The 25516-nt window shown below is 44.2% G+C and overlaps 2 protein-coding genes across 8 annotated transcripts in view; one reads left to right on the forward strand and one right to left on the reverse strand.

Moving 5' to 3' along the window:
* dmd (dystrophin) overlaps positions 1-20983 on the forward strand; it is a 176915-nt gene extending 155932 nt beyond the window's left edge. For 4 of the 7 annotated variants that reach the window (XM_047339155.1, XM_047339156.1, XM_047339160.1 and 1 more), the window contains 16 exons: positions 2556-2617; positions 2747-2821; positions 4540-4741; positions 4835-4920; positions 5053-5210; positions 6359-6525; positions 7253-7364; positions 8129-8265; positions 9306-9344; positions 10200-10265; positions 13006-13071; positions 15206-15364; positions 16348-16591; positions 16735-16849; positions 17257-17346; positions 18493-20983. In XM_047339155.1, the coding sequence (XP_047195111.1) occupies positions 2556-2617; positions 2747-2821; positions 4540-4741; positions 4835-4920; positions 5053-5210; positions 6359-6525; positions 7253-7364; positions 8129-8265; positions 9306-9344; positions 10200-10265; positions 13006-13071; positions 15206-15364; positions 16348-16591; positions 16735-16849; positions 17257-17346; positions 18493-18611 (1897 nt within the window). In that variant the 3' untranslated portion in view covers positions 18612-20983. Of the gene's footprint in view, positions 1-2555; positions 2618-2746; positions 2822-4539; positions 4742-4834; positions 4921-5052; positions 5211-6358; positions 6526-7252; positions 7365-8128; positions 8266-9305; positions 9345-10199; positions 10266-13005; positions 13072-15205; positions 15365-16347; positions 16592-16734; positions 16850-17256; positions 17347-17678; positions 17705-18492 lie in introns of all 7 variants that reach the window. The other 3 variants (XM_047339157.1, XM_047339159.1, XM_047339158.1) reach the window with 2 other exon arrangements.
* A 442-nt stretch (positions 20984-21425) lies between these two features.
* On the reverse strand, positions 21426-23161 carry LOC124851416 (adenosine receptor A2a-like). Its single transcript, XM_047339208.1, has 5 exons — positions 22985-23161; positions 22762-22896; positions 22473-22657; positions 21956-22152; positions 21426-21697 (listed from the first exon to the last, which is right to left on the reverse strand). The coding sequence occupies exons 1-5, from the start codon at positions 23159-23161 to the stop codon at positions 21426-21428; spliced, it is 966 nt and encodes a 321-aa protein (XP_047195164.1).
* Between the last annotated feature and the right edge of the window lie 2355 nt (positions 23162-25516).

Genomic DNA, 25516 nt, shown 5'->3' on the forward strand with positions numbered 1-25516 from the left:
GTCTGCGGCGGAACGCTCAGCAGGCTTTTTGTCCCTGAATGATCCACAACACCCACGGTGTTCTATGGTCTCGCCCTCTTTCTACCTACTATTCACATGTATGTGAGCAGGATCACATACTGGAGTGAAGAAATGGGAATCTGAGTCCAGTTGGAGCTCGTGGAAATCTCAAAAGGTCTAAATCCTCGTCTCTCCTCCAGCTCTTGTTCTCGTCTCATTTCACTTTCACGTCAGCTACCAAAGGGCTCTAATATTTAAATTTACTGGCACTGAATAGGCAATTTAACTGTCCTATATTTAACTTAATGACGAAAGTGTCACACACATACAGATTGATGCATACTCTGGGATAAGAAGCCTCTCTCATTTCCAGGACTGCAGGGAGCCAAATGTCTATTTATTAACCATCTGACATATAAAGTGGAAGGCACTAGAAACCATTCCCCGACATTCCACTGTTCTCCATCTCCTGTGAAAGACTTCAAATATTGGATGCGCCCTGCACAGACGTCTCAGGCATTCATTTATTTATTTTTGCCGAACTAACTGGATGCACTTGGTTATTAATACAACCAGAATTAGCCGTCAAGATTTTGTTATCATGTTAGTACAACAATTATTTCCACAGCATCTAAGTGGAACTAATGAGCAGGAAAATCTGCTCTTTGCTTTACAGTAACATCATTACTTTCTTTTTGCCACCGTTTAAAATACGTAGAGTTTTAATGATTTCTAGATGGCATTTGGTTTTTAAGTGGGTGTTATGGATTGTGTGGAATGCAAATTAGAGCTCAGGTCATGACACTTATCTTTGGATTTAACTGGAGTTGGCCTTCGTACAACTGCAGCAAATACTGACACAAAAAAACTGTGAGTAAACACCTTATTCTTACAGCTTCTTCACCCTCCACAGAATAGACTGTGTATTTCATGTACCTGGTGCCTGGCTGCAGTTTAGGTCGTAAATCCTTCCAAACTAAAAAGTCAAACTACTCATCAAATCACTTTTATTATTTTGATTTAATAAGTTATGTGATGCCTTTTAAAATTGGGGTGAAGCATCATGATTGACAGCTGAGACTGACGACGTCGAGAGTCATGAAGTTGAGACCATTTATATTTGCCCATTTTCTTGCATGTGTCATCTTCTGGTTTCTTTAGGCCTGATTCATCTCCTGTGACAGCCTCATTGTTCTCTTTGTCCTTTGGAAATTGTTGTCAGAAGCTCTTTATTTCGCCAAGTGCACGGGTCACAGAGAAGTTAACTCGGCTAATTAGCGCTTACCCATGAGCAGACAAATACACAAAGAGCGCGCTGACAAAATTCAACAGGAGCTCGAATTGTCGGACGGGTTTTTAAGACCTTGTCTGAGACGCTTGAATTCTTTAAATCTCACTGTGTTGACTTCATTTATTCTGGTTTAGGAGAAAATACACATTCTGACTCTCCTTTCACTTGTACACTCAATCTGCTTGACTCCAACACACTCACACACACACACACACACACACACACACACACACACAAAGACACAGGCGAATCTCCTGTGAGTGGCGAGCAGCAGTCACGAGGAGAGAATGTGTGCGGGGAGAATGACACAGCAACCATCTATCTCTCTTTCTCCCTCTGCCTCTTTCACTTCTCTGCCACTGTTATGCTGGGAGGAGTGAGTGTGTGTGTGTGTGTGTGTGTGTGTGCGTGTGCGTGCGCGTGCGTGTGGCGGGGGCCTGTGTGGATTCGTGCCACAGTGGGTTGTTATTTTCTCAGATTATGAGATGGAGAAAAGAAATGTACAAACAACGGGATTAATGTCATAGCGTGGGATTTTGGGGAAGCTGATCTAATTCATAAGCGACTGACATTCATTTTCATGTTACCCAGAAGGACGCTCTATCTCCTCTCTGTTTTTTTAGGACACATCCATGCATCTGTGAGCACTAATAGGCAAACGCTCAATTATTTACCTTCCTATTAGAAATAAAATCTACAATCTACAAGAAGTAAATTCATGATAAATACGGTTTCAGCCACATAAAAAGTTTGTTTGGTAACGACAATCTCGGTGGATTTGTCCGGCACTTTCTGTCCAGCCTGTGGATAAATTGCCCAGAAATCGTATCCAGACATTTATGTTCCCAGCAGCTGAATCCTTCTGACTCTAGTGATGCCCTAACTTCCCATCAGCTGCGGCCATGGGCTTCTTATTTTTGCTCTTTGGTGAAATATAAATGTCAACTCTTGGATGGATTGTCATTAAATCTGGCTCACGCCTCCATGTTCCCCGTCAAGATGATCTGTTGCCATCATCCGGCCCCATCAGCTTCACCTGTACTAGTGTTTAATGCTTATTCATTGTTCGCAAATTGCTGAATTAAGATGGTAAAAACATTGTAGTAAGTCTGCAGGGAATTTAATTTGACCAGTAGCTAACATGGCTGCTGCAGGTATAATCCAATTACCAGTAAAGATCATTCCAAGGAGGTTTATGCTGAGTTTCCCTGAATTGATGATCAACTCAACATCTGACCTTTGTGTCTCTTCTGTCTCCTTCCAGCCACCAGACCCAGACAACATGCTGGGACCATCCCAAGATGGCCGAGCTCTACCAGTCTCTGGGTAAGATGCATATTCTCTCGCTCTAAGCTTTAGTTGGATTAGAATAACGCAGTACAATCAGTAGAAGTAAGACACTTCCTCATCACCTCTAACTGTGTTTTGTTCTTCCTTCTTGTTTCCATCCTTCAGCCGACTTGAACAATGTTCGATTCTCGGCCTACAGAACAGCCATGAAGCTCAGGCGCCTGCAGAAGGCCCTCTGCTGTAAGTATCCTCCTCCGACGACAGCACTTTATTAGGAACACCATACTAACATGAGGTAGTTTCTTCCTTTGCTCTCAAGCAGGATTTTGTGACAAGGAGCGTTGTTATACTGGGAGTTCCCATCAGACTGTGGCTTTCGAGTCACGATTGATTAGTAATAAGGGGGCAAAGTGTGTCAAGAAAACGTTCCCCACTCCATTACACCACCAGCAGCAGCTTGGACCGGTGACAGGAGGCAGGTTGAGTCCATGGATTCTTGCTATTGATGCCAGATTCTGAGCCGACCATCTGCAGCCTCAGCAGAGACGCACACTCATCAGAGAAGGCTGCAGCCAGTCTGGCCATTCTCCTTTGACTTACCATATCCTCAGTGAATACTCTGGTGATTGTTGTGTGTGTGAACCAGCAAACCCATACTCACACCATCATGCTGTGGTCAAACTCACTGGGATCACGTTCTGCTGTTTGATGTGAGCATTAACTGAAGCTGCTGAGCTGCAGCTGCAGGATACTGTTGCTGCCACGTGATTGGCTGATTGGATAATTGCATGAATGCAGATGTATAGGTTTTCCTAGTGAAGTGCTTGGTGAGTACAGGATGTGTATTTATAACTGTGCTGTATGTGTCATATAGAGGTGTTTTGCCCCTTGCTTCAAGTACTTCCTCATTATGAGTGCTCCTCTCATTGTGTTCCAGCCCTCCTACACGTCTTTGTTCTCCCTCACTTTCCATCTCCATGTTTCCTTTTTCTATTCACTCTAATGCCATGTTGTTTTTCTTCGTCTTACATAGTCTCCTCTTCTTCCTCTTCCCTCGTCTTCCTTTTTCGTCTCTCTACTTCTATCGTCTTTGCCTCCCTGCTCTAACTGCTCTGTGTGTGTGTGTGTGTGTGTGTGTGTGTGTCGTGTGCGTGTGCGTGTCCATATGTGTGTTTACTCATCCCTCTCGTCTCTCGCCGGTGGATCTGTGGAGAGTGTGACCGCCTACGAGCTGTTATGTGTGTGATATGTTTGAAGGCGTATAGCCGGTTGCAGCCGTATCGTACAGAAGCACTATTCGTTTTCGCTGTTCTAAAAATACAAATGAGCAGGTTTGGTGGTTAAACCCTGACGAAGGCAGTGTGCTGGTCGAAACTCTTCTGCTTTTTGTTTGTGTGTTTCCGTAACAATTGGTGGACATTTGTTTCTCTGTCGTCCCCTTTCACTTCTGAAAATGTCTTTAAAAATACATTTATCAACCAACTTAGCTTCAGGTAGAAATCTGGACTGCAGTATATTTGTTATGACAAGAAGAAATCAAAATGTTAATCTAAATGTTAAAACTAGAAACATATTACCTTGCAAAATAGAAGTTCAGCTTGCAGCCTTCATCCCGTCAGTACAGGTATGAATCTGCTCATTTGTAGGCAGTAATTAGCCTTGAGCCGACTTATCGGTGGTGCAGGGATTATTAGAAGTGTGTTTGGCCTTTTCTCAATATAATCACACTCTCCTCCTCTTTCTGTCCTTTACTGGACTTAGTGAACGACAAAGATTAATAATGTGATATTCTATGGATCCCTTGAGGGAAGTCCCCCCCCCCACTACTGTCCTTGAGCAGCAGTGAGCTCGAGGACACTTGGAACATTTAAGTGTCCAATCTCGTTGAAAGACGGTTTGAGCACAGCCGCAGGGCGCAGTGTGAGAACTAACCACCTCCGCCCCCCTTGTGTCTGCAGTGGACCTGGTGAGCATGCCCGTGGTGTGCGAGGTGCTGGACCAGCACGGCCTGAAGCAGAACGAGCAGCTGCTGGACATCTCCCAGCTGGTCACCTGTCTGACCAGCCTGTACCAGCGGCTGGAGCAGAGCCACTCGCACCTTGTCAATGTCCCGCTGTGCGTCGACATGTGTCTCAACTGGCTGCTCAACGTCTACGACACGTGCGTATACAAACACCTCACATGCACGCGCAGAGAAGAGCTCCCATTATTTCAGTGAGGTTTAACATATTCTATCATGTTGTTTGGTGGTAGTGGTCGCACCGGAAAGATCCGGACTCTGTCGTTCAAAACTGGAATCATCTCGCTCTGCAAGGCTCACCTGGAGGATAAATACAGATGTAAGTCCTTCAGTTTCACTGCATGATGTTCAAGTGCATCATTTACACTTGTCTATGGGCACAATCCATCTCCTGCTCTTATTCCCTGTTTTCTCCCACTTCCTCTCTCCTCCCCATCGCTCCCTCCTCCAGTCTTGTTCAGACAGGTTGCCAGTGCGACCGGTTTCTGTGACCAGCGTCGCCTCGGCCTCCTCCTCCACGACTCCATCCAAATCCCCCGGCAGCTCGGCGAGGTCGCCTCCTTCGGCGGCTCCAACATCGAGCCGTCCGTCCGCAGCTGCTTCCAGTTTGTGAGTCTCACACAAAGTTGGCATTCTACTTAAACTTTCTACAGATTCATGCAAATGTATTATTTATATATGTTATTCAGATGTCTAGACAGTTTATTCACACTGATGCCTAAGGCCATCCAGATGAAGGCTACATATTACTTTTTATTATTTGTTTACTCCAGGCTTTATCAGGTCTGTTTATATAAAAGAACTAGATTGTCACTTAGAGCGAAGCTGGAAATTAAGGGCAAAACAAAGGTAAAAGAACAAGGATAAGAAAAACAAGAGGTGGATGAAACGCATCACGTAAACATGGTGAGAAGCTGAGAGAGAGTGTGTGTGTGTGTGTGTGTGTGTGTGTGTGTGTGTGTGTGTGTGTGTGTGTGTGTGTGTGTGTGTGTGTGTGTGTGTGTGTGTGTGTGTGTGAATGTTCGTGTCAGACAGGAGAATAAAATGAACAAGACTGGAGGGGATCAAACAAATCATCTCTTACAGCTGCAGAGTTATTGCTCAAATGGAAACAAGGACATATTTTATTGACAAGCCAGAAAGAAAATCTCACACAAATTGGACAGCATCACCACGAAATACACTACATACAATATATAAGTTTTGTGTCTGGCTCTAATGATTTCAGAAACTGTCACCAACAGGAGGCATTTGTTCTCGTTCTCAGTGACTCTGAGGCGTAAGAACATCTGATAAATTCACTTTGTCAACATAACACACATGCACAGCAGGTGGACCTATCCAGCCCTAAACTGGAGATGGTTGAGAGTCAATCCAGCTGCTTCCTCTGAGGAGTGGGTGTGCTGTGCATGTGGGTGTGAGGTAGGGGGTTCTGGGTACTGGGATCAGTTCCATGGAAACTCCAAAACCCTGGAGTTCCCAGAGTCTCTGCTGATGGGAAAGTGATGCATGGAGCTAATATGTCGTGTTTTTACTGTTTTTGTTTCCCATCTCTGCAACTCTCAGGAGACTTTTTTTATTTTTAAATATATTTTGTGGTGTAATTTGAATACATAGCTAAACAAAGACGTAAAGGAAAAGGGCTTGTGATGGTCTATATTTCCTTCTCCAGATCATTTCTACCAGATGGGAAAATATTCCACTGCATTAAAATAAAATGTCACTTTTTATCCCATGTTTCCTGTCACATTTCTCAGGCCAACAACAAACCAGAGCTAGAGGCGGCCATGTTCCTCGACTGGATGCGTCTGGAGCCCCAGTCCATGGTGTGGTTACCAGTCCTGCACCGCGTGGCTGCTGCCGAGACGGCCAAGCACCAGGCCAAGTGCAACATCTGCAAGGAGTGTCCCATCATAGGATTCAGGTACGGAGGAGGCAAACAATCACAGCAGAAGCACTTACGACGTAGCTAACTGGTCTTCTGGATCCACTAATAAATCAGAGTTTTAGGTATTACCATAAATAATCCTGCATGAGCTCCATTGCGAGCTTGTGCATAACTCATCAGACTCGAAAGCATTTTGTTTTGCGTCATTATTCAAGTAAAAACACATTAACTTTACCCACTTGATAAACGAGATCGCTCTCCGTCACCAGTCTAGCTCCAGCTGTGAAGAGGCTTGTAAACCTATTTATCGCCGTAATCTAATTCAGCGGCAGTGGCTGGGTAGTAAAACGGCACACTGGTACATATGAATGATTGATGATGTGATTACGGTGACAGAACTCTCGTCTTGTTTGTTAACCCCGGCCCTTAAAGCAGTGGTGGAACCCAGGCGTTGGAAGGCTGGGACCTGTAAAAGGAGGTGGGACTCCTGTGTTGTTGGTGCGCCCCCCTTCATGACAAGAGCTGTGATAAATTGTAATAGAGTCTCAGGGCCAAGGAGTAAATTTCTCATTTAGGTACCAGGCTGGAAGAATTTTAACTGCTCCTACCCTGGGGAAAACAAAGCCATAAATTTCCCTCTTTTGTCTTCTTCTGCCTCTTGTCTTTCTTCCACTTCCTTCTTCTTTTATTTACATTTGCCCCTCCCACCTTTGCTCTGCCCTTCTCTCTTCCTCTCTTCAATCTTTTCTCTTTCTCTCACCAGATATCGGAGTCTGAAACATTTCAACTATGACATTTGCCAAAGCTGCTTCTTCTCTGGTCGCGTTGCCAAGGGCCACAAGATGCAGTACCCCATGGTCGAGTACTGCACTCCGGTATGAATACTATTATCATATCCCTGCTCTGCAATGTGTAAATGAAATGAAAATGAAAACCGCGAGGATGTGAAGTAGCCAGACGATAAAAAAAACATTCTGAAAACTAATAAACCTCCAGACTAAGATGTAAATATCCTGCAAACATGAGCTCCCATGTCTGTACATGAAATGACATATTCTAAGAAATGCATCCAGTGAGTCAATCTCAATATCTACAAATATAGTTTTTACATTTCTGTTCACGCACAAATTGGAAACAAGATCCATGATAATTAGTAAAATGTTTGGAGGTGCTAGAAGGCAGGTGCTTGCTTTTGTCATCTCGCTTGGTGTTGAGCCTGGTACCACTTTGTGTCATGTGTAAGATGAGACCCAATCATTTCAGTGTTGTTTACAGAGTGTTCTGCAATTATTTTAAATTCCTGGAATATCAAAAAACACTCCTAAGGGAAAGTGTGAGAACAACAAGAGCCTTTTTACAGGTGCAGAGAAAGGGTTAAAGTTTGATTTGTTTAGCCCAGACCCAGGGCTGAAATAAAAACACTGACTGAGAGACGTAAATCTGTTTCCTCTCTCTCGTAAATGTAATGACACACTCAGATCTGACAATGAGGGCATTAAGTTCACTTCACTGGACGTGTGAATAAAGTCAAAAGGGCCTGAAAGGTTCCCTTAAAGGTGTGTTTGTGTGTGCGTGTGTGTGTGTGTGCCCCACTCCCACGCACTGAACAAAGCCACCTTTGTGTCCCGTCTCTCCACAGACGACGTCAGGGGAGGATGTCAGGGACTTTGCCAAGGTGCTGAAGAACAAGTTCAGGACCAAGCGCTACTTTGCGAAACACCCACGCATGGGCTACCTGCCTGTCCAGACAATCCTGGAGGGAGACAACATGGAGACGTGAGTTGCATAAAGACATTTCATTTAAACCCACGAGCAAAACCCACATGCATGCAGTGCAGTGTAGCTGGATAAGATTTGGGCTCATTCTAAGCTAACACAACCATCTTATTTTCAGGTGATTAAACACTAATGAAAACAGGAATTTAAATATTACGCCCTGCCGATAGATCCGCCTAAATCCTACACACTGGACCTTTAGTCCAAACTGAAATTAAAGTTTGAAAGCAGTTTAACCACTGGGTTATGGGCGAGACTGTTTCTTGGCCGGCGTCTCGGGCGTTTGCCTGGCAACTGCTCAGAGCCAAGAAATAGTCCCAGCGAATAATCACATTTCTTTAAAGGTCAAACTCCTCCTTTAAAATGTCATAACAGCAGGGGTAAGAGGGGTCATTGGGGGTGCTCAGGCTCAGTCAACTTTTGCAAACAGTTCCCAAGTTTTAATTATGGATGGATACAAAAGTCAAGGTTTTAACACCTAACTGCTGACATACTGTATGAACTCAGTAATATACCTGTGATCAGCTATAATGAGCTGATAATATCGAGCACGCTGATGTTTCAGTCTGCCTCTGTCATGAATATTTATCTCAACCTCTTATACCGCTATTGGCTAAAGATAAATCATTAATCAGACGAAAAGAAAATCATCAATAATGGAAGTATCGGCACTTAACTGAGATGCCGAACGTCTCCCTATTGTTTATGCAAGGCCAAGTATTAAGTGCTGTGGGACAGATGTGGAAAGCTGCACATCTGTCAGGCAGTTACTGTGCATTATGAATAAAGAGGATCCTGAAACTAAACCCTGTTATAAAAGCATCACAGTTTCAGGCATAAATCGTCTTTCAGTGAATATCGACACACACGCGTGCGTGCGTGCGTGCGTGCGTGCGTGTGAGAGGTGCCATGCATGTTCATGTGCATCAGTTTAATCACCCAGTCTTCAATATAGTCTCACCGCTCCACTCCCACCATGCTTTGCGGTGCAGTGTCCGTCCACTTCCTGTGTCATCATCTCACGTTTTTTTGTCTTGCAGTCCTGTCACTCTGATCAACTTCTGGCCCGTAGACCATGCGTGAGTACCTGGCTCGCACATGCACACACACACACACACACACACACACACCAACCTAGAGTGGATGTAGCTCTCTAACGTTAACTCAATGTACAGTTTAATGTGACAAAGTCTTCATTCTACATAGATTGTCAATAGTGTGCAGGGTTTAGATACAGCAGCACAATGCCGAGCTGTAAAGGACTGTTGGCCTCCACCCACACCTCCCTCACCTCCACTTTTAGACCGAGAGGAGGACAAGGTAGAAGATATGAATAAATTATACCTCAAGCAGATGTGTCATCAATAGCATTTGAACGTTTTACAGAATGAGAAAAGAGAGGGATAGAAAAATGGTTTATATCAGCACACTGTAAGAGAATACTAAACGATTACCAGAATGAAAGGCTACGCTGAACTTAACGAGTTATTCTCTGGCAGGTTTTCTTTTTATTTCTCCTTCACCTTTATGTCGAGGTAGGAACTCGTGCTTGAGTATTTTAAAGAGTCCGACCCTCATTTCTCAAGGACTGAACCACAACAGGAAAAGTTGTTTGAATCCTCAGGAGTCTCCTGGTTAATGATGTTAAAGAACCCGTCTTTCCCTGAGCAGACGTGGTGTGAGATCTTAGATCTGAGGCCTCTTTTGAAGTGAAGGCAAATGTATTCCAAGCGGAGAGTGCAGGGTACAAGCGAGGAGCTTATTTACAAAGCATTCCACACTGTCAGACATCCGTGCCTTGTACTGTCGCTCCCTCCATGCCTCTCCTGTGGATTTATGTGGCTTGTGTGCTTGTGCACTGGGATTAATGAGTCCCTCCTGGTTGCATTCATGAGTTCTACCTTCCCTCTTCTGTGTGCTCCTCTCTCTCACAGGCCCGGATCGTCCCCTCAGCTCTCACATGACGACACGCACACTCGGATTGAGCACTACGCCAACCGGTAACACTCTGCTTTTAGCAGCAGCTCCTCACTGCGTTGCGAACAGGACACGAGGATGTCACCTTCCTCACGCTATACTTTGTGCTTTCCCTGCTGCTTGTCCTCGGCCCTGCGTCACAGATAATGGCTCCTCCAGAGAGCCCTTCCAGACACCAGAAACATTTTTGATTGATGTGATTTGGAATAATGACTTTGGGGAAAATACTAGAACACGCTTCCTGCACTTGGATGCCTGTCTTCTCCCCCCTCTGTGTTCAGGCTGCCGTTAACTCACAGGGGATCGGTTGCCCTGATTCTGTGCTGACAAAGTTTGGGGAACTTTTCAGTCAACATTCTCATGATCATTACAAGAAATCGAATGTTGATCAATACAGACCTTTAGTTATTAGTGTTTTTACCTCAAAATACGTGATTCCCACTTCGTGAAATATGCCAGTGACAGACCAACAGTAGGTTTTCCTCCTCCTGTTCGCAACTCAGTGAGCCCCGTGATTTAGGCTGAGTGATCTCATTAAATGTTAACACTGATGATGTGAGCCTGCCTCTCAGGCATATGTCATATGCAGTCAGTGTTTTTGCTCATCTTGTTGGAATATGGTTTAAAATGAAGTCAGATTTATTTCGAACAAGCCACAGAAGATGAGTTAGATCCCAAAAACTATTTTCCTGCTTCTTCCATGTCTACATGGAAGTATGCACGTGAAGAAAGTTACACAAAACAACAAATGTCTAAAATTACAGCATCACATGCTAAATAATCACACATCACAATAAATCCACATATTGTGTAAAACACAAGCACCTGAACCATAGATTTACTGTATAAGAGACAATAAACATTACTGATGCATATTTAAGTAAAACAAAACATCTTATTCCAGATCAATATTCCAACAATATTCATGACTGTATATGTCAATGCTTTGAAAGATGCTAATGCACGATTGTTGACTATTTAAAGATGGAGAATGGGGGGTACCTTGACAAACTTGCATATAAATATCTTTTTATCACCGGGAGTTATGTAAAAGTTTCTCGAACATATTCTCCCTGCAGCAGTTTCACATAAAAGAAAACAACTTACCACAGCAGCACTATTGGTTTAAATGCTGAGTGTGCCGAAAGGATTCTTTAGTCGGCTAATGATGAGGATGAAGAATGGTGTAAAGGCTGAACTAGAATGTCAAGATATCCCTTTGCAAACAGTAGAAACTGAATCTGTACACGATGATAAAGTGACGTGTTGACTTTTCGGTGAATAAGCATTCTGCAGTGAGAGTCCAACACATGCATATGCTAATGTCTCTGGGATGTCGCCTGCACCGTCCAACGTGCCAGCATGTGTGCCTCAGAAACCTCAATCCATCAATCCTGGGCTGGAGACGAGCCGCACTGACGCAATCAAAGCTTATTCACCAAAATATTTCAGTGTTCCTTCAGTTTCAGTTTGCGCCTGATCCTAACTGCGTCCACCGACCCGCCGCTGAGGGACAAGAAGCAGTCAAATCAATAACTCAATGAGTCCATCAAACAGCTGATCAATGGGTCATTGAATCAGTCGGGCACTGTTGGCATTCCTCTGCGGAGTCAGTGTGAGGTTTGAGCCACGGGCCGAGTGTTTGATCCCTGCAAGAGAGTGTCTGACACCACTCATTGTTGCCTCGGGCTAACACACACACACACTCATATAAATATAGCAAACCCACACATGCTGATGGACACACATGCTGAGTCACACTCCCCGCCTCCGGCCCTGCGCTCTCAGCCTGTGTCACGTCTCGATCTGGCGGATTCCAGATACCGTCCAGCAGATTAAAGGGAAAGTGGTAGGGCGAAGAAGTAACATAATTAAGCTTTGAGTAGGCGGATGGCTCCCAGGCTGCAAGGTTATCTCTTGTTCCTGGAGCATGCGGCAGCTTCTGAGTACGAGCGCAGCCGCCTGGGCAGATGCCAGTCTGTCACAGTCCATCTGCTCGAATGCCTCAAGCGAAGCACAGAGCATTTTTATTTTATTCGAGCGCTGATAAAGACCCAAAATCTCTTTACTTTTCATGTAGACACTTAAACCACCAGGAAAGTGTTGTAGTGGAGATAACGACATGGCAATTTAAATCTTTTTTTTTGCTTGCACGCATTTTATCTTGATAGATCTGTCGGAGAAGCACTGCCAGGAGGTTTATGTAGATGGGTCGTCATGAGTTACTCCTTCAAATTACTTCATTACTCCTTTGAAATAATATCAAAGTCCCAGCGGTGTCTCTCCATACCAACTCTCCCTGGCTTGACCCTTTGCTCTTCTTTGATGATGAAGTTTTTGCCAACTTCTTTGAGTTTGTCGTGCATCACAATTAGATAAAGTATAAAAGTAGAAGTACATAGTGTAAGGATTATATGAGAACACCCTGTGCCAACCACAGAGGAACGTCAACAGCCCAACCAAAAGAAACATCGTTATGTGCTTCACCAAACTCTCAATTCTTCCTGCAGCTCTTTGCACACACTGTAACCGTATATGACAACTTCTCCTACCACTCACTCTGTGACAACCAGCTTCCTCAGAGGTGGAATTTGATTTTCCTCCAAGTTGAGTGTTGTCATATCAAACTGCTCTTTAGTGAACCCCCCTGAAACCCCCCAGTAGAACCTCTGAACACTGAATTGAGACTGCTTGTCCCTGTGGAATCTCCTGATAGAACGTCTGGGTTTGGGACTGACTGCTCTGTTTCTTCCCCCTCCGCAGGTTAGCAGAAATGGAGAATCGTAATGGCTCATATCTGAATGACAGTATCTCACCCAATGAAAGCATGTGAGAACCGCTTTTTGTTTGTTTGGTCTCGCCAACCTCACCCACTCACTGATTGGCTCGCTGTGTATGAACTGGCTCTTGTCTTCTTTGTTCCCATTGGCTGGTTGTGATATGTCAATGAATATGTTTACATGTGTACAGTGTTGTTCTATAAGCTCATATTCCAGTTTTATTCTGGTTTATATTATCATAAACCACATGAATACAGTGACTTCACATAGTATTCAGACCCCTTCACTTTTTGCACACTATACTTTATTTGAAATGGATAGAATTGCCATTGTTCTTTAGATCTTTTGAGTATTTGTATTCAGTATTCAGACCCTGCTGCTGAGAAGCCTCCACCATGCTCCTCTGCAGGGATGATGTTATCCAGGTTATAAAGTCATAGTGCGTTCCCAAAGAAAAGTTTAATCTCATCAGACCAGACAATCGATTTCCTCTTGCTCTCGTGGCGTTTTTACAAACTCTGAGCCAGCTGTCATGTCTCTCCCTCAAAGTGGCTCCCATCCTGTCATTCAACCATGAAGGTCTGATTGATCTGTCAGGTTCTCTGCGTTAAGCTGTTTTAAACTGACATGAACTCGAGGGGCGGCTGATGAAATCACCTTTTTGTTTTCGGCACACAGACACCGGCTCTTATAGCCCAGAGCTCTAATCTTGTTGTCGTCCCAAGTTGACATCTTCCCTGTGAGTTTTCAGAATATCTATTCATCACCTTAGTTTTATTGTGGAGGTCTACAGAGAGTTCATTGGGCTTTATGGCTGTTTGTTGTCCTGACATTCAGTGTGAATTGTGGGACCTTATACACAAAGGTGTGGGGCCACAGGTGGACTCCAGTTCTGTTCGTCATACGTGTTATAGAGTGTAGGTCGCAGCTTTGTCAAAGTGGCAGCTTTATCCCTTTAAGATTAAATCGACACCACAACAACGTGTGCAAAAACTAAGAGGGTGTGAATATGCTGTGAAGTCACTGTACATCCCTGAATGACCTGATATCACCAGGTGATTCCAGCACATCTCTCATTCTGTGTTCATACACTCCTCAGGGATAAGTGCTTCTAATTGGGACATGATGATTATGGTTAATGATGATGTAACTCATTTACACTGAGCAGTCCAAGTAATGAGAGTATTGCTGTGATTGTAAATATGTAAAGTAGGTACATTCTCCTTGTTTGTTATCTGGTTCCACTCATTACTATGATATGCACTTGCTGTTTCTGATGCCCTCTTCTTTAGAATACTGTTTTGACTGTAGTAAAACTAAAAAAGGTATTTTTGCAGGGCACAGAGAGAGGAACAGAAAAACACCACGAATTGGCATCGGTTCATCTTTTAAAGCAAAGATCTGTAAATCGTATAAATCTAATTTAATATTTTGTACTTAAAATTTCAGTTGTAAAATGGTAGTAGTCAGAACGAGCTGCTGACTTTAATTATTAATGTCCAGAGTTTTTAGATGATAAATAAGTGTAGTAAATATCATAAATAATAAATATTTGACCTACAAAGATAAACCTGTAATTAAGGTTTAAAAAAAAGAGTAAAGTAACAAAACAGCACAAGTTGCAAAACGCAGCTCGGTTGATGAAGCAGCAGCGACGAGCGGGAAGCATCTCGACGCCCGAGCCGAGAGAGCTGCGCTCTTTTCTCATAATGAGTTCTACTTTCGTGTCAGCAGCCGTCGTGAGGGGAATTAGTTGTTTCCAAACAGCACATATCTGCAGCTCCTTAAGAATTCAGTCTGGCAGATTGGCTGAGCTGAAAGCGGCGCAGTGTACGCAGCAGCATCTGAATAGCTGGCCTAATTAAAATCCTCCTAAAACACCATGTGCCGCGTGTACGATGGCTCCGAGTTGGCAGAGCGTGGCCGACTGAATCGCTCCGTAATGTCCGGGACCCAAAGACGACAGGCCCTGGCCCCTCTCTCTGTCCCCCCCACCCCCCCGTGTTAGACTCTTCTTCTGTGGTGCAGTCCTGTTCCACTCCTGCTGCGTCATTCACTTGCTGATTTTCCTTTTCTCCATCTTTCTCTGTGTGTTTGCGTGTGCGTGCGTGTCCATGCAACCATGCACGTGTGTGAATGTGTGTATGTTTGGTGTGTGTGGGCGTGTGTGTGTGTGTCTGCAGCGATGACGAGCACATGTTGATCCAGCACTACTGCCAGTCTCTGAACCAAGGCTCTCCTCTCAGCCAGCCCCGCAGCCCCGCCCAGATCCTCATCTCCATGGAAACAGAGGAGAAGGGAGAGCTGGAACGGGTCCTCAATGACCTGGAGCAGGAGAACAGGTCAGTGAGCGCACCCATCTTTCAATTATTCTCTCCTGTTTGCTGCCTCATGTCTTTACTCCAAACTGTAACTTTACTCAGCTCAACAGAATCCGGGTTCTGCATGAATACCAGCACACATTCACAGATCTGAGGATTAGACTTTTATATCGCATCTTGAAACTGTATATTCGAAGTGAGAACTTTGTCTCTGTGGCAAATAGAAAAAAGATTCAGGATAATTACAGGGAAGTGCAATGGTTGTATTGCTGCAGCTCGCTAACTCTGCCGGGTGACGTGTTCTCAGCTAGTTTAAGATGATTTGGGAATCGTCTCCCATGCTTCGTCGAGGAAAATCTACGAATGAAGTTGTTATTGCATTATCGTGAGAAAATTGTCAAAATTAAAACACCAAAATATCAAACAGCAATATCTACAGTATCTAAAATTAGCCCACCATAAGGTACTCGTCATACCAGGCTCATCAGTGACGCAGGTTACAAACACGTCAGGCGTCTCTGCGTGGATCCACACACGTCACACGACCCTCCTTCAGAACCATGTTTCCACGAGGTTTGGACACAGGTTGGATGCTGCCTGCCTGTGGAGACTTGGCATTGCTACCAGCGATGGGAATTAAGTAAATAATAGCAGCAGATAGCGAGCAGATGGACAGAGGTGGATGTGGGTCCAATACATGATACACATGAAGCTGGAGTAGCAAATCCCCTGAGTGCATTGAAGTGATTCAAAGTGTGTTTTATTGCTCTTAAAAGATGTTTTGGTGAAGATGTGCCAAAGGTTGAAAGAGATCTGAAAATGTCATATTTAAAAATTCCCTTTGTAAGAGCAGGGAAGTACCAGTGTCCTCCTCTCTGCCTTCATCAGTCCAAGAATAAAAGTGAAAAATACAAATCAGTAAAGACTGTTAATGTTTAAACTGCATTTGACATCCTTAACTAGAAGTATCCACGTGTTCTATTCCTCTGTTTCCTCTGCTGCAGGAAGCTGCAGTCGGAGTACGACCGCCTGAAGAAGGCCCACGACAGGAAGGGCCTGTCGCCACTGCCCTCGCCACCGGAGATGCTTCCGGCGTCGCCGCAGAGCGCACGCGACGCCGAACTCATCGCCGAGGCCAAACTGCTGCGGCAGCACAAAGGACGTCTGGAGGCCCGGATGCAGATCCTGGAGGACCACAACAAACAGCTGGAGTCCCAATTGCACAGGCTGAGACAGCTGCTAGAGCAGGTACACGTTATGCACGGTGCCCTTGAGCAAGGCAGTGATTCCTCCACAGAGAGAGATGTCCTGGATTAATATAATTTTAGCATTTAATTGAATGTGAAGTAGGATAATCAGCTTCCTCCGTATTGTGTGTGTTTGTGTCTCAGACGGATTCCAAGGTGAACGGCACAGCTCTGTCTTCTCCCTCCACCTCATCTCAGCGTTCAGACTCCTCCCTCCCTCTGCTCCGTGTGGCAGCCAGCCAGACTACTGACACAATGGGTAAGAGCCCACACACACACACACACACACACACACACACACACACACACACACACACACACACACACACACACACACACACACACAAAGACCCCCTCTAATTTGCATCAACCTCTTTAAAAGCATAGAGCATATAAATAGATGCAAGATGTCATAAACTCCTCCACGTCCGACAGCATGTGGAGAACACGCTGTTGGACGTGGTTAAACTCCACTGTGAGAACATATTGTATTTGTGTGTGTGTGTGTGTGTGTGTGTGTGTGTGTGTGTCTGTGTCTGTGTGTGTGTGGTGTGTGTGGTGTGTGTGTCTTGTCTGTGTGTGTTGATCCCAACCTAAACAATGTGACTTATTTTAGGAAACAGATTTCTCATAATGGAAACAATCTGGTTCTCCTTCCTGTTCCAGGTGACGATGAGCTGTCCAGCCCTTCCCAAGATGCATCTGGGCTGGAGGAAGTGATGGAACAGCTCAACAATTCCTTCCCTCATAGCCAGGGTACAGAAAACACAAACACCGTCACGTACATCTTCTGCAAATGATAAAGATCAGATATATAAACAATAAGAGACAGATTTGAGGAGGTTACAATACAGTTGAGGCTGCATCAGAGCAGAGAAATCCTCAGCGACAGTATCGTAGATGATGTGATTCAGAAACTAGCTCTGTGAGTTTCTCTTTCCACCATTGTTGTGTCATTATTTGAGATAATCCAGACGTATTAGAGCGAGGAATCAGACGTCTTTCTCTCTCACTTGATTTGAGGCTGATTTCTCCTTCTTCCTGTCCTCTTGTCTTTTCTTCCTTTCCTCCTTTTCTCCATGAGCCAGGAGGGAGAAGGGGACACCCATGAGAGGTGAGTGGCTCAACTTTCTCCACCTCCACCTTTTCCTCTTTCCCCCTCTGAGGTCTATTTCCATTGCACGTGTACCATGACTGTACCGCTGCTGTCTCCTGCTGTAGCCGTATGGATTTTAGCCAGAACATCATGGTCTAACATTCAGCATTCATCTGACAGACATGATGGCAGAGAGGAGACATCATGGTGCAGTGGGGGAAAGCAGATATCTGTCCTCCCTCCTGTTACCTGTTTTTAATTTCCTCTGTCCTCTGTCCCTCTGCTCTTCACACATAGGGAACAGAGTTGGTGCTGTAGAGCTGTGTGTGTCTGTGTAAACTAGTGTTTGCATATACGTTCAGCTGTATCATATTTTCCATTACTCTTATGGCTTTAGATTAAAGAACATTCCATTGAGAGTGGAATAATATAATTTGTTATCTCTGTAAGGTGAGATACCATTAAAGTGAATCTGCTCGTCGCTCTTTCACTCCATTTAAACTTCATTCTACATCGAGTGGAACACATGGAATTCATTTTAACATTCACCACACTGCTCTGCTCCTCTTTCTGGATCCTCCTTTCTCCTCTAAGTGGAACTTTGAACCAGGTCTGAACAGTTTATCACTCCACACTCGCTTGGAGATTCTTTTTGAGAAGTGACAACATCAACAAACTTGTTGATTACCAACACTGTACACGTTTTACTGTGTGTGTGTGTGTGTGTGTGTGCAAGTCTGTGTTATCTAAGCCTCTCTCTCTCTCTCTCTCTCTCTCTCTCTCTCTCTCTCTCTCTCTCTCTCCAGGTCCCAGCATCGGCAGTTTGTTCCACATGGCCGACGACCTGGGCCGTGCCATGGAGTCACTGGTCAGCGTGATGACGGACGAGCAGAGCGCCGAACAGCACGAGGCCCTGCCCTTCTGATCCGCCCTGCCTCCTCCCCCTCTCCCCCCCCCTCCACCTATAGCATGCTTTTCTAGTCAAAACAACTGGATTGGAAACACAGTTTACAAAGAGAATATATAACGTCTATTTTTGTGAAGGATTGCGGTTCCAACGATGCGTTTAAAATAACAACAAAAAAAAGAAAGAAAAAACATTATAACTTGTAGATTTCAGTAGTTTCTTAAAACGTCCTGAAGTTGTTTTATTATTAACAGAGGCTGGTTTTTAAACTTCTATGCAACTGTATAAAACTGGGGTGGGGGGGGAGGCCGGGGGTCGGATGAGATACAAATACGTGTGTTCAGTGTGGTCATATATTTGTCATCTCTTTGTAATTGGGGAAACAGCTCAAAGCATTTCAGACATTTGTATCAAAAGAGAATGATTGTAATCATAAGGGTGCTTACAAAGAGGAGACTGTCTTTGAGTAACAGTGAACACTACTGTCAAGGTAATGCAGGCGTCCTGGGTCTTTACAGTACGTTGTCTGTGAGACTGTGTGTGTGTGTGTGTGTGTGTGTTTATGTATGGATGTGTGTGTGTGTTTGGGTGTGGTGCCTAATTTCCACATGACATTACAGCTTTTTTTTTGCTTTGGCTTACAAACCTCTTATTGTATTTGATTTTTCTATCATCCATCCACTCATCCGTCCATTTATCCATCCATCTTTTCATCTCCCGTTTTTTCTGAGCATCTCCATGGCAACAGGATTTATCTTTGTATTTGTTTCCAGCACAGTGTACCGTGTGCACAAGCAGAGGTTGTAAAGGCCTGAGTCAGAACTGAGATAAGTCAACGAGGTCAAACACACATAGTCCCACCTCGGTGAGTCTGTGACACTACTACTCTTTACTGTGTGGCTGTTCTGATGGCTTCGTGCTGTTCCACTGATTGACAGTGGGTGGCAGTAATGTGCCACACAAAGCTGCACTGAGTTCATGTTACTGTCCCTGACACACGTGCTTATTCCTTCTTTTCCCTGGTTGCAGATATGTGCAGTGTAGAAAAAATCCTCCCCGGCCAACGAGACCGACCAGAACACAGATATGATTTCAGAGTTTTTCTCGCGACAGGCTCAGGTCAGGAATCCACTCTCCATCACACAGCTTGTCTCCTCGGTGTATCGTTCCCTGACACACTCAGAAGTTCAGTCTGTGGAGGTCAGAGCCGAAACTGGATTTACAGAGTTCCTCCTCATTGGTGACGAGGCAGCAGCTCCAGTCATGTGCGGATCTGTAAATAAGATTCGCCCTCTGGTCTGCGAGTTGCCTCCATCATTTGATAAGTAGCTGTGTTGGAGAATCTGTATCTTTGAATAAGGGTTTTTAGATCTTCAGTTCTGCGCAGGGCTTCACAGACGTCTTCAGGAAGAACTTGTCTTTTTTTTTTTTTAGAAAGAACATCTGACTATTGCACTGGTACATATTACTGCACAAGTGTCTTCTCGGGGCCTGTTGCGTGCACACTGTACACTGTGTGTTGGTCTATAAGTTGACAGCTTCTCCCTGTCAGAGTCACTGTATAAGAGGAAGTGAGATGAATGTTGTGTCAGCTGAATCTGAGCTCTGCAGTTTTTCTGCTGGTTGAGGCTGAGAGTATTTTCTCGGAAAATAGTTCATTTTGATTTCAATAACAAAAGAAGCCCAGTAACATAAGCTCTACCTCGTGTAAATTGTTTAAGTCTAGTTCAGAGGCAATTTCTCTACTGTTCTCAATCCTGCACTCTTCTCAGATTGTTAATTCAGATTTGATTCTTGCCGGCTGATGGATTGATTCAGGTCAGATGTCCTAACAGCTCCTGCCTGCGCTGTGGGAGCCTCCAGTCTGAATGTTGGAATGCACTCGCTGCATTTCTCACCCGTCGGTTTTTCTATTATTCGAGTATCGAAACATTTCACACAAATCAGAGTGATCCATGTGCACTACTGTCATACCTGGGATATACTAGATGCATTTATTCTAGTTGTGTTACATTTTGTCTTTGGTTAAACCTTTTAGTTTTGTGCCGTGTGAGGTGTTACCATATTAGCATGTGTGACTAAACGAATCCATCCTTATTTAACGTGTACTCACTCAGACGTCCTGGCGTTTTACACACGCGTGTGTTTTCCACTTCATCTTCTTGCAGCATGATCCCAGAGGTTTTACTTTTTTTTGGTCCAGACACTGAATTTGATTTTGTTTGTCTTTCTTTTCTTTTTTTTTTTTTTTAACATTTGTTTCATTATCACATAATTTTTCAAATAACGCATCAATTCTTCACAACATATCAGATTCCACCAAATATATGCCTTACTACTGTATTATAAAATGCTTTACTGTATATCAATAAAGCACGCAGTTATGTTGATTGGACTCGTTTTCATTTGAACGTCCTATTTGCTTCTGCTACAGAACAAACATGAGCATCAACATCTCACATAAAGCAACTTTAAATGATCAGGTTCATACAGAAGAATTAATTTATTCACCGTTTACCTGAATAAGTCGAAAGCACAGAAAATACAATTATAATGTAAATGTATAAAATTAAAAAAAGGCTTATGATACTACATAATATGACATAGTTGTGATTTTCTATTTTAATGAAGGATATTTGTAGTTATTTGCAGAGAATGATGATGTATTAGCGTTCATGGTTCCCAGAAGTTAAACCTTCGGTCTCCCCCCCAGCATTAGGTCACATATGTAATAATGGTTAATAACAAAACACATGCACAACTAATGACGTTCCCATCAGCCTGAACCTGTTTGTGTTACAGTAGTTTGCTGTAGCGACTCCCACTGCGTCTCTACTGGTGCTTCGGCCCAGCGCTCCACACCCCCCTCCACATGCCTATCAGCGTGTGTCGGAATGACCTCATCCTGTACGCGTACAGGATCGGGTTCAGGGCCGAGTTGGCGTGGGAAAGCAGAATGGCGGTGAGCGTGAGCGACATGGGCACGTTACAGTTGGGGCAGAGCAGCAGGATGCAGTTGATGAGGTGGATGGGCAGCCAGCACACGGTGAAGAGAAAGAGGACCATGAAAAGCGAGGTGGCCTTCCGCAGCTCCTGGGAGGTGCGGGTGTTGGATTTGGCCACGGTGGACTCTCCAGGACGGAGGTCAGCGGGAGCAGAGCCAAAATTAGCTGAGGTGATCCTGAACCAGGACTTTGTGAAGACTGTGGAAGTCTCAGTGTCAATAGGAGACTCGGTGCCAGACTTGACTTCAGCCTTACTCTTCTTCTCCTCCAGCTGTCTGACGTCTCCCAGGTCTGGTTCCCCTCCTGCACCTTCTCTCCCTCCAGCAGCTGAACTGCCAGTGTCCTCTGTCCCGGTCTCGCTGCTCCCACTGGCGCCAGCCCTCGCGTCCTCGCCGGTTCCTCTGGCCACGGCGATGCGTCTGAGTTGGCGGCGAACGGTGAGGAAGATGTGGGCGTAGATGATGATCATGGCCACCAGGGGGACCAGGAGGCAGCAGAAGAAGTTGAAGTAGACCATGTAGCTCATGTCCACCACACACGTGAAGATACAGTAGCTGGAATGAGACAAAACCTCTGAGATCCATCTTCCTCCTCTCATCCTCACCATCCTCCTCATCTTTTCATCCATGCACTCACTACCCTGTCATTCAATCATTCCTTTATCAAGTCTGTCCATCTGCCAGTTCTTGCATCCATCCATCCATCCACCCACCCACCTTGTCATTCAGTGATCTGTCTATCCACCCATGTGATTTCTATGCTTCTTCCTCTATCAACACCATTCCCTCTCCTACTTCCTGTTTTACTTTACTCATCCATCCATCATCCCTCCATCATCCCTCCATCATCCCTCCACCCATCCTCAACCTCTTACTCAGAGTCTGCTGGTTGTCGTTTCCAGTCCATGAGCGGCACGGTGCCGGAGATGGCCCCGAGGCCCCAGGTGACCAGCAGCGCCAACTGGGCGTTCCTGGGGCTCATCATGCGCTGGTACTGGAAGGGCAGGAGGATGGCCATGTAGCGCTCTGCTGCCACGGCCAACAGACTCAGGATGGAGCTCTGGGGAGGTCGGAGGTCGGAGCAGAATTTTTATTTAGTTTCCCAGCTTCAGCTTTTTACATCTCATGAACATGAATTGCAGGTAATGTGTTTTTGATGTGTACCTGTGTGAGCACCATCAGGATGCTGAGCAGCACCAGGCAGAGGGGCAGGTTGTGGCGAGGTTGACCCAGGTCCGTCAGCACGGCACAGGGAATGGCCACCAAACCCACCAGGATGTCCGACACCGCCAGAGAAACCTTCACACACATGATAACACACACGTTTTGTCTCCTTCACATCTCTGCTGCGTGCACATGTTTCAAGATTGTGGAACTTGTCTCCCACCAGAAAGTAGTTGGTGACCGTGCGAAGCTTCTTGTTGCGGGTGACAGCCAGGCAGACCAGGACGTTTCCGATGATGGCCATAACGGCGATGAGGAGCTCGCTGGCGATGTACAGCCCTTTGAGACGAGGAAGGAACCCATAAGGCATCTCTGCCGTGCAGCTGTGGGTCGCATTCATGATGGTGAGGGGGAGACGGATTCCACACTCACCTGGTTATAAAGTTACATCGACATGTTAAATAATCAAACTCAGCTTGTTGCAGTTCAGAAAATCAAGTCTTTAAGTCACTTTACTTCTAAATAAATATAACTCTTTCCACTTTCCATTTTATTTAGGAGCATGTAGACAATCACATGTAAGAGTCGATCCTCTGAGACAGACACAGGCTGAATTTAGCACAGGGAGAAGAGGAGAGATATGAAAAGAGCGAGGATATTGTTCGAATGAAGCTCGGCCTTTGTGCCGACCTGCTGAGCGGTGAAAATGAGTCCTGATAAGGAACAAAAACAATCACATATATAGAAAACCACGAGCGTGCAGACCTCACGTTCCCTGTTTGCACACACCGATAGAGCTGCTGACCTCCCGCCTGTTGCTGTGCACACATGTAAATAGACTGTGAGCTGAACAGGCTCCACGAATGATCTCAATACAAACCGACAGTGTCCGATATTATTCTCACATGCCATTCGAAGCAAATAGAGCAGAAGTTGAATTTCTGTATTTGTGCAAATATATTTCCTGGACCAGACGTGACCAGGGACTGTACATAGAGTGAATAAATGGTTGGGTGTGCATGTGCTGAATTATACAATTAATTAGAAGTAGTGTAATGGTCAGTGAATTTTAGTTATTTGCAGGTTTAAACATCTAAACGTTTTATTGAATATCAGTCCGTTGAGGACATTTGTCTCTTGTTCTCTGCACTTTTCATATATTAAGGATAGTTTTTCTTGGCTTGGTCTCAGGCAAACACAAGTAATTGATTTTGTTTTAATCAACAGCTTAATTGATGATGGAAATAATAATTTATTGCATCGTTAATCATATTAGAGCTCAAACATTATATTCAAGCTCTGCAGCGAATGTTTCTTAAAACATTTTCATCCTCAGCAGCAAGAAAATTAGTCACAGACAAAAGAGGAAGATGTAAACATAATTATTTTTGATGTAACTTGTTAGTAAACCTCACAAGAAGAGGATGAAATACAATTTATCCGATTTTTGTCTCTGTCTCTTGATCATTTTGTGCATTTTTACATATGCAAAATAATCCTTCAGGGTGAATTCTTGCACATGTATTCTGCAGGATGAAGTAGTTTGTTTTCCAATTCTGATGCTTACTCACCTCTCGGCTTCAGGTGCAGTCATCACACAGTTAGTTGGATTCCGACCGTCCAGGACATGTAACAACCTGACGGATGAGATGCATCAGAGGGAAACCAGGAGGAGAAGGAGGAGAAGGAGGAGCAGGAGGAGCAGGAGGAGCAGGAGGAGCACGACCCACTAGGATGAAACTGGCACATCCCTCTTTCATTGGATAATAAATAATAAAAGATAACGTAGAATACGTCAACGTGGAGCCTGTTGAATGAGCCGCAGCGTTCACCTCACCGGGCCGGATCTTTGTGCGATGGAAAAGCTGACAGTCGCTGACGTAAATCACCGACCTGCTGCTGACTGAACAAACATGTCATATTAAATGATGAATTGTGTCCACTCTGGCTCGTGTTCATATTGTGAAATACAATTAAAGAAGAATGAATGTGGAACATGAGCAAAGCAGAAGCGATGTGCAGCCAAATTGGAAAACAAGTGACAAAAATAAAAAGACTTGTACAGTGGTTTAAAATAAATGTTTGACTGTGGTGCTGGCAGATTGCATGGGAAATATTAATAAGTTGTAAATTACTGTATACTTGCATTGGCTGCAGTGTGTGTGTATATTAACTTGTGTAATATTTTTACATACACCCGGTCAGCTGTTGCTTAAAGTGTTTATAAAATAAACAGGAAATGACATTTAAAGAAATGCTTGTTTTTAATGTCTCTCTACTACATAGGTTGTATTTACTTTTATTCACTTCAGAAATACACAAAATATATAATTACCCAAACTTTGCAAACAATATACACTTTACATCATCCATGTACACGTATAGAATAGAATGTCTCAGACTTACCGTGCCTCCATTGAGAATTACACGTGTATATATGTCTATATTTATTTATATAACTGATTTATGCATTTTTGTTGTTGATATAATCCATAAAATTATAGTATATATATTTATATAGGCTCATCACTTCATATGGAGTGAAAATTATAAGGTAATATGAAATGGAATTCTCAAATAACGTACAGGTAACTCACTAAGGTGCAGCACTTGAGTAAATAAAAACTAAATTTCTGATTAAATTGTAAATTTTCAAATTTTCGGTGTAAGGAACTTTGAATGTTTGGTTTCGCAGTTCCATATTTCCACCACCAGGTGTCACCAAAGCGCTCTTATCATTATTATTGTTGTTGTT

This window comes from Hippoglossus stenolepis, chromosome 24 (assembly GCF_022539355.2).
Source record: "Hippoglossus stenolepis isolate QCI-W04-F060 chromosome 24, HSTE1.2, whole genome shotgun sequence".
Taxonomy (NCBI): domain Eukaryota; kingdom Metazoa; phylum Chordata; class Actinopteri; order Pleuronectiformes; family Pleuronectidae; genus Hippoglossus; species Hippoglossus stenolepis.

Coding starts and splice junctions, on each gene's coding strand:
- LOC124851416 (XM_047339208.1), bottom strand. CDS start 23,161: ATGAATGCGACCCACAGCTGCACGGCAGAGATGCCTTATGGGTTCCTT. Junction 22,897..22,984: donor CGGTCACCAACTACTTTCTG/GTGGGAGACAAG, acceptor ATGTGTGTGAAG/GTTTCTCTGGCGGTGTCGGA. Junction 22,153..22,472: donor CGACAACCAGCAGACTCTGA/GTAAGAGGTTGA, acceptor GTCTCATTCCAG/CTACTGTATCTTCACGTGTG.